This window comes from Colias philodice, chromosome 6 (assembly GCF_061535455.1).
Source record: "Colias philodice isolate Cphi_HAF_F1 chromosome 6, ilColPhil1 Martin Lab GWU primary, whole genome shotgun sequence".
NCBI lineage: Eukaryota > Metazoa > Arthropoda > Insecta > Lepidoptera > Pieridae > Colias > Colias philodice.
Window position 1 is genome coordinate 1,431,507 of NC_143091.1, and position 12,206 is coordinate 1,443,712.

A 12,206-nucleotide genomic window follows, 5' to 3' on the forward strand; every position below is an offset into this window, starting at 1 on the left:
TTGATGTTTTATTTAAAAGAAAGGATAATAATATAGTCTAGAAAAATAGTAAAATTTATCGTGAAGCCTAAATAAATCGTGTACTTAGTTTTGAAAATCGCTACAGTTACTCCTTGACATGTCCAGATAATCCATAGAAATCTAAATAACAAGGCAATGTTATTTAGATTTCTATGAGATAATCATATCGAAAGTCCTCAAGGTTGGGGGTGAGCTAAGAGTGTAGGGGGAGCTCAAAGGACCCTTTTTTAGATTTTTCCTCTTGAATAACTGTAGCGTTTTTAATCTGTTCCTAATCTGTTATATGATATCATAAAAATACTAAAAAAATAAGGTTTCCATACATATTTTTTAAAAATATTATCTCGATTAAGGCTCATTAAATATGTATAAAATGATTTGGGTATTGAGGATTCCCCGAGTGCGCAGTCGTGATTTCCTCTATGAAAATAATGAAAGGTTAAAATAATTATTGCCAGACGTATTTTTCTATTCTTATTACTTATTTAAATTTTAAGCCAGCTATGTTTATACTCATGCATTGCAAATTGTATTTCAATCTCGATATTTTTTATATTTTAATTCTGATAATAATATATAATCAAATACATACTCTGTTGCTTTAATAGGTTAAAGTATTTAAATAAAAACTTCATAACAACAACAAAAGTACTGGCTAGTTATAGAGGAAAAATAAGTTCGACAAAGGTTAGACAAAGGCAATGCCTTTTTTTTAATTCAACATCTCAAGCACGTCTCAAGTTATTTGAAATATATTTTTTTTTAATCCAAGGAAATGTTTTTTTAAACTTTTATCATAATGTAAAGCTTTTGAGCTGATATTATAAGTAAAAATGTGTAGATATTAGCGCTCAGAAAGTGGCATTCAAAATGTCTAAGGGTGCACTCACACACATCAGTCACCGTCAAGTCACCGATGACTGATCGGTGACGGTTTGTGTACGTATCCACAAACACCAGTCACCGTCATGTTGTCCGTCAGTCACGTCGCCGGTTTGACTGAATCATTGAACACATACATCAGGTTAGTCAGTGATTAGACGTGTGTCACGCTAGAGAACATGTAGCAATTATTGACGGTAGCACGACGCTGACTGAACTGAGACGTGACGGCACCGGGTGAGTGGGGATAAAAGTATGATACATGTATGGAAAGATTATTTGACGTGCCTGACCGGTGACGTCACTGATAGATTTCGTGCCGGCGACTGTCGTGTGGGAACAGAGTCATACTAGAACTATTGATACATATTTTTTTTTAATCCTGTCCGGTGACGTGCCGTGACGGTGACTGATGTGTGTGAGTGCACCCTAATTAGCCACATTTTACTACAGTTGTATCGTGACTGAATTAGCTCTTGAATCATAGGTACCATCTTAGATGGGAGAGACAAAATAGTTACGGAGACAAAAGTTGCTCTTGCGCGCTAGCTCTAACGCTTTTGAAGATCGAATATTATGTAGGTAACTAATCTACACTTTTTACTTATAATACTATTACCCTTGAGAATTTCTGACCTCTACGATATTACAGAAGCTCTCTATTCTCTATAGGACTAAAGTAGACCCCTTTTATTTACCTTTTTTTATTGTCTCGTTGGCTGTTGGACTCACCACAAACTAAAGATCCATGTCCCCTAGTGGGGTATGGGGCAGGTGCATTATACATCTGTTTCACTGATCGATTTTTTTTAGGGACAAGTAGGTGATCAGCCTTCTGTGTCCTGCCAGAACGAGACATTTTTTTTCTTCGTCTCCACCGGTAATCGAACCCAGGACCCCTCGATTCTACGCTCACGCGTTAACCACTGTACCAAGGAGGCGGTCAACACACCACAGAGAATATAATATTAACCTTACTGTAGACTATAGATTATTTATAAAGCCTCTGCTCTATACGTAAATGAAAACATCTTGATGAGATAAATTTGCCACTGCTCTAAGTATACGTAAATGAAAACATCTTGATGAGATAAATTTGCCACTGCTCTAAGTATACGTAAATGAAAACATCTTGATGAGATAAATTTGCCACTGCTCTAAGTATACGTAAATGAAAACATCTTGATCAGATAAATTTGCCACTGCTCTAAGTATACGTAAATGAAAACATCTTGATGAGATAAATTTGCCACTGCTCTAAGTATACGTAAATGAAAACATCTTGATGAGATAAATTTGCCACTGCTCTAAGTATACGTAAATGAAAACATCTTGATGAGGTAAATTTGCCACTGCTCTAAGTATACGTAAATGAAAACGTCTTGTTGTTAGACGGCTTTGTTGAAGAAAAATAACAACGCTATAAATTTTCTTGGTATAAGACTGAGTGATAATTTGTTATTTTAAATTAAATAATCATAGTATGCATTTTATCAGATTGCAATCTGAACACGTCTTGGATTTACATCTTGTAATTAATATCTAGTAAAGTCGAATATAATCTTCTTATATATAAAAATGAATCGCAAAATGTGTTGGTAAGCGCATAACTCGAGAACGGCTGAACCGTTTTCCATAATTCTTTTTTTATTATATTCCTTGAAGTACGAGGATGGTTTTTATGTAGAGAAAACGTAAACATGTACCACGGGCGAAGCCGGGGCGGACCGCTAGTGTAAAATATAAAAAAGGTTGTGATTTCAATGTGACTATTGTTTGGCATTTATCACATGTTTAACAAACTTACATACATACCATACAGATAGACCGACATAAAAACCTAATCATTTTTCTTACATGAATGAATTATAGCAGTATGAAGATAATAATAAATAAATATTTCAGGACATTTTTCACACACGGCACGATCCGATCCCACAAGCTTTCGCTTGTGTTTATGGAAACCAAATGGCTGATGAACATAATATCATACAAACATAATCTCGGGAACTACTTCTTCCGATCCGTCCGATTTGAAAAATTCTTTCGGTGTTAGATAGCCCATTTATCGAGGAAGGTTATAGGCTATATATCATCACGCTACGACCAACAGGAGTGGGGCCACGGGCACAGATTAGAGAATAGTTACTTCGTAACAGATACATCACTCCCATACAAAAGCTAAAATACCTACGCTATATTTACCTACAAAATGCGCCGCAACTCGGCTGCAGTAAGAAATGTACTCTACGAACACGCACCGAGAAGCGAGTTTCCCGCGCACGCCGCGTGATTGCGTCATCAAACGAAAACTTTAGGGTTGTACCGAGCGCGTAAATTAAACACAGAGTTGCTGAAACACTTAATTTTTTATTGTTAATTATATTTGTTACATTATACAATAAAAAAATGAAATCTTATTGATAGTAGTTGTTTCGGTTTCACCCGCGTGGACCCGCTATATGTGTCTCCTGGTTCCTGTTTAGGCAATTGAAAATAAAACCGGCCAAGTGCGAGTCGGGCTCGCGCACAAAGGGTTCCGTAGCAGCAAATATAATAAATTACAGTTAAATCAACCTATCTCAAAAACTATAAGAGATACTTTGATCAAACCAAAAATCGTTGAAAGAGTTAATTAGCATGCATCACCTCTATTTTTTTTAGAATTTTATACCCCGTAGTTATAAAAATAGAGGGGGGGGGACATACTTTTTACGACTTTGAGAGCTGATATCTCAAAAACCGTTCACTTTAAGAAAAATGTTTTTTAGAAAACTTTATATCATTTTAAAAGACCTTTCCATTGATACCCCACACGGGTATGTACATCGAAAAAAAAAATTTCATCCCTCAGTTACATGTATGGGGGGCCCCACCCCCAATTCTTTTTTTTACTATTTAGTGTCATATTTTTGTAGCGGTTCATACAACACATATTCCCATCAAATTTCATCACTGTAGTACTTATAGTTTCCGAGTAAATCGGCTGTGACAGACGGACAGACGGACAGACGGACAGACGGACATGACGAAACTATAAGGGTTCCGTTTTTGCCATTTTGGCTACGGAACCCTAAAAAGACAATTCCTTGTCTTCCACTCTTGAACTCCGACACCCGTCCACATCGCAATAACCGGGCATCTTGGTAGCGAGCGCGGGAAACGTGACACGGGTGCGCAGCAAAGAGTACTATAATAATACGGCAGAAAGAGAACCCTCTCTCGGATATTTTATGCATGACAGTTTTAAGCGCCCTCTGTATTTCTGAACACCAAACTAACCCCCAAGTAGGTAGGTACTATAGTAGGTAGGTATGGATTACTAATTATTTATTTATTTATTGTTGGCATCCATTTATATTTCAGACGTTCGTCAAGGTATAAAAACAATGATGTTGATATTGGAATAAAAGAAGCCGGTTCTGAATTATATTTTATTTTCTATTTTTATAATTTTTGTACTTATTATAATAAATTGCGCAGCGGTGTGGCATCGTGTTGATGCTGATCGGAATGGAACCACACACAAAACAAAATAAGGTCTTTTTTCGCGAAGTAGTTTTATAGCACCGGCGCACAATTTCTTCACACTGCAGGAAAAAGTAAAGTACTGGTTATCAGGTAATAGTCTTGGTATCAGGACGGAGGAGTAATCTCAACTCAACGTCTGATAAACAGAACACACTCAGAAAACCACGAATTACACACAAAATATGAGGAAGCAAAAACAGGCGATAACGCACGTTCCGGCAGCCATATTTTGTGTGTCTCTTTGACATATGTGGAGTGTTCACCACAGACTAAACAGTGACTAATCAAATCAGGACTGTAATAATATGGTTTTAATTACATTATTTATATGCAATATAAAACAGGCTATACCTATTTTATTATTTATTAATTAATTTGTGGTTAAAAAAACATGATACGTTTGTTTTATTATGATGGTAGTGACATCTATTGGCACTTTTTGATACTTCTGTATAATTGTTTCCTAGTTCAGTCATATAGATGGCTCTGCTTTCTTCGAAAAGAGCGATCTTCTAAGTGAACCCCCCCTGGTGCGCAGTCTCGCGTGTGCCAACCAACTGCCGCTTGGGTCGGTACCGACCTACTGTGCGGTAGGCACTTATAGCGCGACCTTGAGCGAGTGACGGAGGCCTGCCACGGGGGTGAAACCGCGCGGAGCAGCTAGTTTTAAATAAATACTTGATTATTAACACCCAGACACAGAACAAACTATACTTTTAACCGCAACTCTATCAAAAACTTTTGAATGAGCGGGGTAAACAGAATAATTATTATATGCATACTGATTTGCATATTACCAAGCATATGATTTTCATTCACGCATGATTTATAGTTTCTAACCACAAGCATACCGCAGTCACTTTAATAGATTTATCCTATATCAGACATGGTATAAGCAAATTGCATGAACATGTAATCAAAATAAATCATAATTTTTTACCTCCTTTGAAGTGCTTTGTTCATTTCGGGTTGAATGGCCGTAAAAAGTAAAAATAAAACATAATTTTATACAGAATTTGTAGGAAAATTTCAGAATATTTAAAATGGGTATTTTTATGTGAATGTCTGTATAGACTATAGAGGTTTTTTTGGTGTAGGTAAATGTAGGTGAAGGGATTTTAAAATTAGGTTATACACTATCATATTATGGAATAGCACATTTATTTCCCATGGTTTTGGAATCAGCTGTGAAATATAAATAAAGTTTGATTTTTTTTTTTGTAGTATTCGTTGTACGAAAATACCTCACGCTCCCCACTCCGACGTTCTCGGAGGTGTGGCTTGAAGGCATGCTATGCAATAGCTTTACCGCGGCAGTCCCCGAGTGCCACACGACTTTTTTTTAATTGAGAAAAGAGTATGGGCCCCGGAAAGTTCTTATGAAGAGAAAACACGAAAATGTGGAAATAGGGCAGAACCTTGTTTGTCGGGGCAGCTTGTATTTATTATTCAAAAATCTAAACAGATCATAAGTACTTACTAATTTATAACAGTCTATTGTTCTGGTTCCATAATTGCGTAAAATCTCAGGAGAATATAATTATTCAAGTTATATTGATTAGATATTTTATCAAATAATTTCTTTAAAGTGCAGTAAATCTATCAAAAACATGACAATACCTATACAAATCGATATTTATCCTAGCTTTTAAACAGCACATAAAAAGGTCACACATTATTAACCACGAAAATCAATACATTAATAGTCACCCACTTCGAGTCGATCTAAGTATTCTCGCTAAAAATTAGCACAAAAAATTTGCAAACAACAAAAACTGAAGTGTGTACTGTAAACATTTACTAGCTCATGACATAAGCTCGGTCAGAATCTGATTATATAAACGACGGGATGTTGTTGGACTTCGTAGTTCAATTGTAATGGCGAAACTTGCAGTAGCCTGTGCGGCCTTAGGGCTCGCTGTTTGTGTGTACGCTGCACCGGGTAATTATATTGCATTTTATTTCTAAATAGAGCTTTGGATAAAATTTCAGTGATCAATTAGTTTAGTAGAGAATAAGAGTTCGTTTGTTTAATTGTAATGTGGCAACGGTTCATCCAATACAGGAGATATAGGACCCTTCTTTGGATGTTGAATATCTCAACACCGTTGAGAACGAGAAGACTAATTATTATTGTCCTGAAAGTTAATCTCCCTTACATTAAGAGAATAAGTGGCGAAAGTAAATATTTTTTTTTAAATACACAAGAAATTTGAGACAAATCTAGCGATAGATTTTTATTATCCGTGATCTTATAATGCCTAGTTTGTGTGGGAAAGCTTAATGAAAATAGGCGCTTTCTTTCTGCATAATATTATTGCTCTTATAATGCTCTTATAATCCTCATCTCTCTTATTCCTCTTTGGTATATAAAGTTTTCTTTTAAATTTTATATCTTCTTATATATAAAAATGAATCGCAAAATGTGTTGGTAAGCGCATAACTCGAGAACGGCTGAACCGATTTCGATAATTCTTTTTTGAAATGAAATGAAATGAAATGAAATAACTTTATTATGGACATAATATTATGAAAAAAAAGATACAATATAGATGAAAAAAAAGGAACTTAAAAAAAATACATATGCCATAATTAGGCCAACCACTCAGTGTGTCATCACTGATTTTCAGTGGCCGCCTTAGGATGTCTTATTGACAGTGGATGTATTTCCGTTCGGTATGCAAACTGTATTAAATATAATTTAATCGATATATACTTTATAAATATAATAAGTAAATGAATATGAATAATATACGTATATTGTGTATTAAATTAAATTTAAATTTGTGCACATAAAATTTAATATACTTACTTACATTTAAATAATAGTCATTAATATAATATATTTAGATATTGATACATACATATATATATGAAATTTGTATAAGTGTGTATACATATTTTGAAACAAAAAACTAATCAATAAAAGGCAATTGGATGGGGTTAAAATTTCTGATTGCGCTTTTGAATGTCGAGAAGATAAGACTTCAGTTTGTTTTTAAAAGAGAATACGCTTTTTTTATTATATTCCTTGAAGTACGAGGATGGTTTTTATGTAGAGAAAACGTAAATATGTACCTACCACGGGCGAAGCCGGGGCGGACCGCTAGTTCAAAATAAAAATTACTGCGAAACCAGTAAATCCGATGTTTTTGTTAGTTTTGTTTTTTGTGCTTATTATCCCTTAATCATGTAAATGAGTCATGGAAACTCCAAAGTTAAACAATAAATGACCATTGTGCGGTGTGCCTCAGTTTTCTTGCGAAGGTTTTTCTTAGTTTGTTGTTGTTTGAACAGGATATGTTTGATCATACATCTTGTGCATCGAAGGTCATTTTATTTATAATTAATTACTGTTTACAACTGTCTATATTTAAATATTTATGTAGGATAATTTTAAATTGATGTAATAATTCTCAATACCTGGAATTAGTCTTTTAGGTCACGCAATAGACACGTCTTGACGTTGATTTGAGGAAACTTTGTATGATGATGTATTATTATCAGCATAATATATTAACGATAATATAATATTGTCTATACATACCGTGTATATAATATAATGTCGTAACATACTCCTCCGAAACGGCTAGACCGATTTTCTTCAAATTGTATGTTCCTATTGGGTAGTCGACAGGGATCATACCCCTAAGACGTGATAATTAGGCAGAACAACGTTTACCGGGACTACTAAAAATTAATAATATTTTAGATAGATATATTTTTTATGCTTGTTCTCACTTCTCACTCATCTCCTAATTAATGAACAGCTCTTATAAATGTAAACAAAAGAATAAAATGAAATGTTCGCAACCAGATAAAAAATAATATTGTTTGTTAATTCTTCATTGAATTAAAATAATTATTATATGGCGTATTAATTTCATTTTTAAATTCATTAATTAAGTCAATTTCAGTTTTAATTCATCTTAATCTTTCTTAATACTATTATAAAGGCGAAAGTTTGTAAGTATGGATGTATGGATGTTTGTTATTCTTTCACGTAAAAACTACTGAACCGATTACAATGAAATTTAGCACACAGAGGGTAACTTAGATTAATAAATAGGATAGGTTTTATCCCGGAAATCCCACGGGAACGGGAACTATGCGGGTTTTCCTTTGAAAACGCGGGCGAAGCCGCGGGCGGAAATCTAGTACTTCATAATTAAATTGGAAGTCTTATTATAAATACCTAACCTATAAATTGAAATAATCTGTTATCTGGGGTACATGAGTCATTTCTATCAAAAAACCTTTTATATTAAGTATAATAGTAAAAACCCACATATATACGATTTAATAACAACAAAAAACGTGTAAACTAATGCAGTATTTAATTTTGCAAAAATTTCCGAGGATAGTAGGTACCTAATTTACATAAATTATATGCCGTTCCGCCAGAGATTGTTCATAAGCATTTTTATATTACACATTCATTATTTGATAATATTTTTCACTTGGCAGTGTAATATTAATTATTAATACAACAATTTTAGTACTAATTATTACTTATTTGATAATGTAATTAGTAAATGAATGTCCGACATGTCTATAAACAAATTGCCTTTGTAAGTATTTGCTATGTTTTAAAATTGAACAACAAAAAGAAACGAACGATGAAGAAAATAATCTAAGAAAAGTCCTACTCTTAATTATATCGTTCCTATATTTTTACGTATTTATATTAGTCCTATATTTTATGAATATAACAAATCATTCTTATTTTAATTCCAGGTTACGGTGGCAACGGCGGTGGTTTTGGCGGCGGCGGTGGCGGTGGAGGCGGTAAGGGCGGTGGTTTTGGTGGCGGTTTCGGAGGAGGCGGCGGCGGTGGCGGCGGCGGTGGTGGCGGTTTCGGCGGTGGTTTCGGGGGCGGTAAAGGCGCCGGCGGTGGATTAGGAGGTAAGGATGTGTTGCTAATTGAATAAAAATCACTATTTGAATAACATTATATAATGGACGCTCGCTTCAACTATGAGACGTTACGAAACTAAACTTAACTTTTATGTTTAAACATAAATACCTAACAAAATATAGTGAAATACTAGCTTATTTTAATATTACAAATTAGACAGCACTGTTAATTATATGTTTTAATTAAAAATGCTTAAATATCATAAGTAAACCTTGAAAGTACCTACACGTTTAGTAAATTAGATACATATTTAAACATTATCACTAAGTAATACAAAAATAACTGTATCTACGAAACATCGCAAAGCATAGTGCAAAATGTCTTTATGTACCTATCTACTGATCATCAAACAACTGTTACAGGTGGTGGCGGTGGTGGCGTCGGAGGCGGAAATGGTGGTGGCCTCGGAGGAGGCGGTGGTCATGGAGGCGGTCTCGGAGGCGGAAACGGCGGTGGTCACGGCGGCGGTTTGGGCGGTGGAAACGGCGGTGGATTAGGAGGCGGTCACGGAGGCGGCCTTGGCGGTGGAAACGGCGGTGGTCACGGTGGCGGCCTCGGCGGTGGAAACGGCGGTGGTCACGGAGGCGGCCTCGGCGGTGGAAACGGCGGTGGTCTGGGCGGTGGACACGGTGGCGGTCTCGGAGGAGGCGGTGGTCACGGCGGCGGTCTGGGAGGCGGAAGCGGCGGCGGTCTGGGAGGCGGTAACGGCGGTCACGGAAGCGGTGGCTATGGCGGTCACGGCGGATACGGCGGTTCCAGCGCCAGCTCCAGTGCCAGCGCTCACGCTAGCTCGGGAGGCAAATACGGGTGAGTTCTTATACTTTATATAAATATAATGTCTTGAAATACATGTACAAAGTAATTAGAAAGAAAGAAAGAAATAATGTTTATTAGTAATTAGTAGCTATCGTATCCTTATCCGACTGTGGATGCCATGACAAATTGATTTTTAAACTGTTTAGTTGTTAAATATGTTTTTATCGAAATATTTCTAATATCCCTTTTTGTGGTCCACATTAGTTGTCTATGTGAAATACGACAAAAGCAGAGTAAAGAGAACCCGCGCTTAAAGTTAAACCCTGTCTATAGTTTTTTGTAGTAAGACAGTAATGAACTAAATTTTTGGGACATTCACGCAAAATATTTTAAACGTCATATGCTCTGAGTTTAAAGACTATTTATGACTGACTTTGATAAAATCTACATGCCGAAAGATTCATGTAGTAAATATTTAGTTTATGGTTACAGTTAAATAACACATTTTTTCGTTATTTTCAGACGTTAATCTTCATATCATATCGGGAACATGGCGGCGAAACCAAAGTGCCCAGTGCAATAAGCAGACAATGTGATATAGTTATAACATCTCGCCATTAAATTGTAATTTTTATAAAATAGATTATTTACGAAATGTTTGTTTTATTTTTGCATACCTTACACCTTTGTTATACCTTGAGGTTCTTATATTTTCAGTTAGTAGATTAGTTGGTAGTTTATAAATGACTAGCGACCCGCCCCGGCTTCGCACGGGTGCAATGGCGGCCGGCCGGTACCGCCGCAAACGCTACGTCCCGCAATTTTTAAATCTGTAATATCTTCGAAAATATTCACTTAAATCATACGGTGTAAAGGGCTACATAGATCTATATTAAATGTATTCAAGGTATTAATTGGTTAAGGATTAATGCTGTATTGGTTAAAATCGCTTCGAAAATTAGCCATTATTTGTCGTAAAAAGTAAATGACAAAAAAAAGTTATTGTGGGTTACCCATAAGAGATAGACATATACCATCACGGACTTTTCTGTAGAACTTTTCAATGTGTAGGTACAATACTTAGTACATTATTTTGATAAAACTCGTAGGGTTCAGCCTGCGCTTGCAATGTAAGCGGAAAAAATGTAATTATTTACGACATCACATTAGAAACCTCAAAAATAACAGTACTTCTCCACTATTTAATGGATGTTATTATACATATAAACCTTCCTCTTGAATCACTCTATCTATTAAAAAAACCGCATCAAAATCCGTTGCGTAGTTTCAAAGATTTAAGCGTACAAAGGGACATAGGGACATAGGAACAGAGAAAGCGACTTTGTTTTATACTATGTATGTAGTTAGTGATAGTGATATGAATTGTACATAAATGAGCATTTATGTAGGTACATCTATATTCTATATCTATACTAATCTATATATATAAAACTCAAAGGTGACTGATATAGTGATCTATCAACGCACAGCCCAAACCACTGGACGTATCGGGCTGAAATTTGGTATGCAGGTAGATGTCATAACGTAGGCGTCCCCTAAGAAAGGATTTTAGAAAATTCATCCCCTAAAGGGGTAAAATAGGGGATGAAAACTTATACCATGAAAATTTATCTTATCCACGCAAGCGAAGCTGCGGGCAACAGCTAGTATTATATAATATACTAATATTATAAAGAGGAAAAGTTTGTAATTATGTATATATGTATGGTTTTCACGCATAAACCTCTCAACCGATTTTGATGAAATTTGGCACCGACACCCTTTAGACCATGAGAAAGAACATAGGCGAACATTTTATTGCGAAATATGTAGCACGGGCGAAGCCGGGGCGGACCGCTACTCAAATATATATTAATGGGGCACAAACAATTAACAAATTTAAGGAAATACGTACTCGCAAATAATTAAAAGAGTAATAACTACATAATATTCTTATGTTATGTTAAAAAGCTGGAGAGTTTGATTGTTTGCTGGAACTCGCTCATCTCAGGAACCATTGGTCCGATTTGGAAGATTATTTCACTGTTAGATAATTCATTTATCGAGGAAGGCCATATCGCTTTATATATGATCATGC

General features: G+C 35.5%; 1 protein-coding gene across 1 annotated transcript; it reads left to right on the top strand.

Annotated features, from left to right (window-relative positions):
- Positions 1–6,296: 6,296 nt before the first annotated feature.
- Positions 6,297–10,763, top strand: LOC149487479 (uncharacterized). Its single transcript, XM_089695850.1, has 4 exons — positions 6,297–6,376; positions 9,172–9,339; positions 9,715–10,159; positions 10,631–10,763. Exons 1-4 carry the CDS (start codon positions 6,313–6,315, stop codon positions 10,635–10,637), a joined length of 684 nt encoding a protein of 227 aa, XP_089551976.1. The 5' UTR covers positions 6,297–6,312; the 3' UTR covers positions 10,638–10,763.
- The last annotated feature ends 1,443 nt before the right edge of the window (positions 10,764–12,206 follow it).

Excerpts from the sequence above, each read along its gene's own strand:
- LOC149487479 (XM_089695850.1), top strand. The coding sequence starts at position 6,313 with ATGGCGAAACTTGCAGTAGCCTGTGCGGCCTTAGGGCTCGCTGTTTGT. Across the intron at positions 6,377-9,171 it reads TTGTGTGTACGCTGCACCGG|GTTACGGTGGCAACGGCGGT; the intron begins GTAATTATATTG and ends TTTTAATTCCAG. Across the intron at positions 9,340-9,714 it reads CGCCGGCGGTGGATTAGGAG|GTGGTGGCGGTGGTGGCGTC; the intron begins GTAAGGATGTGT and ends CAACTGTTACAG.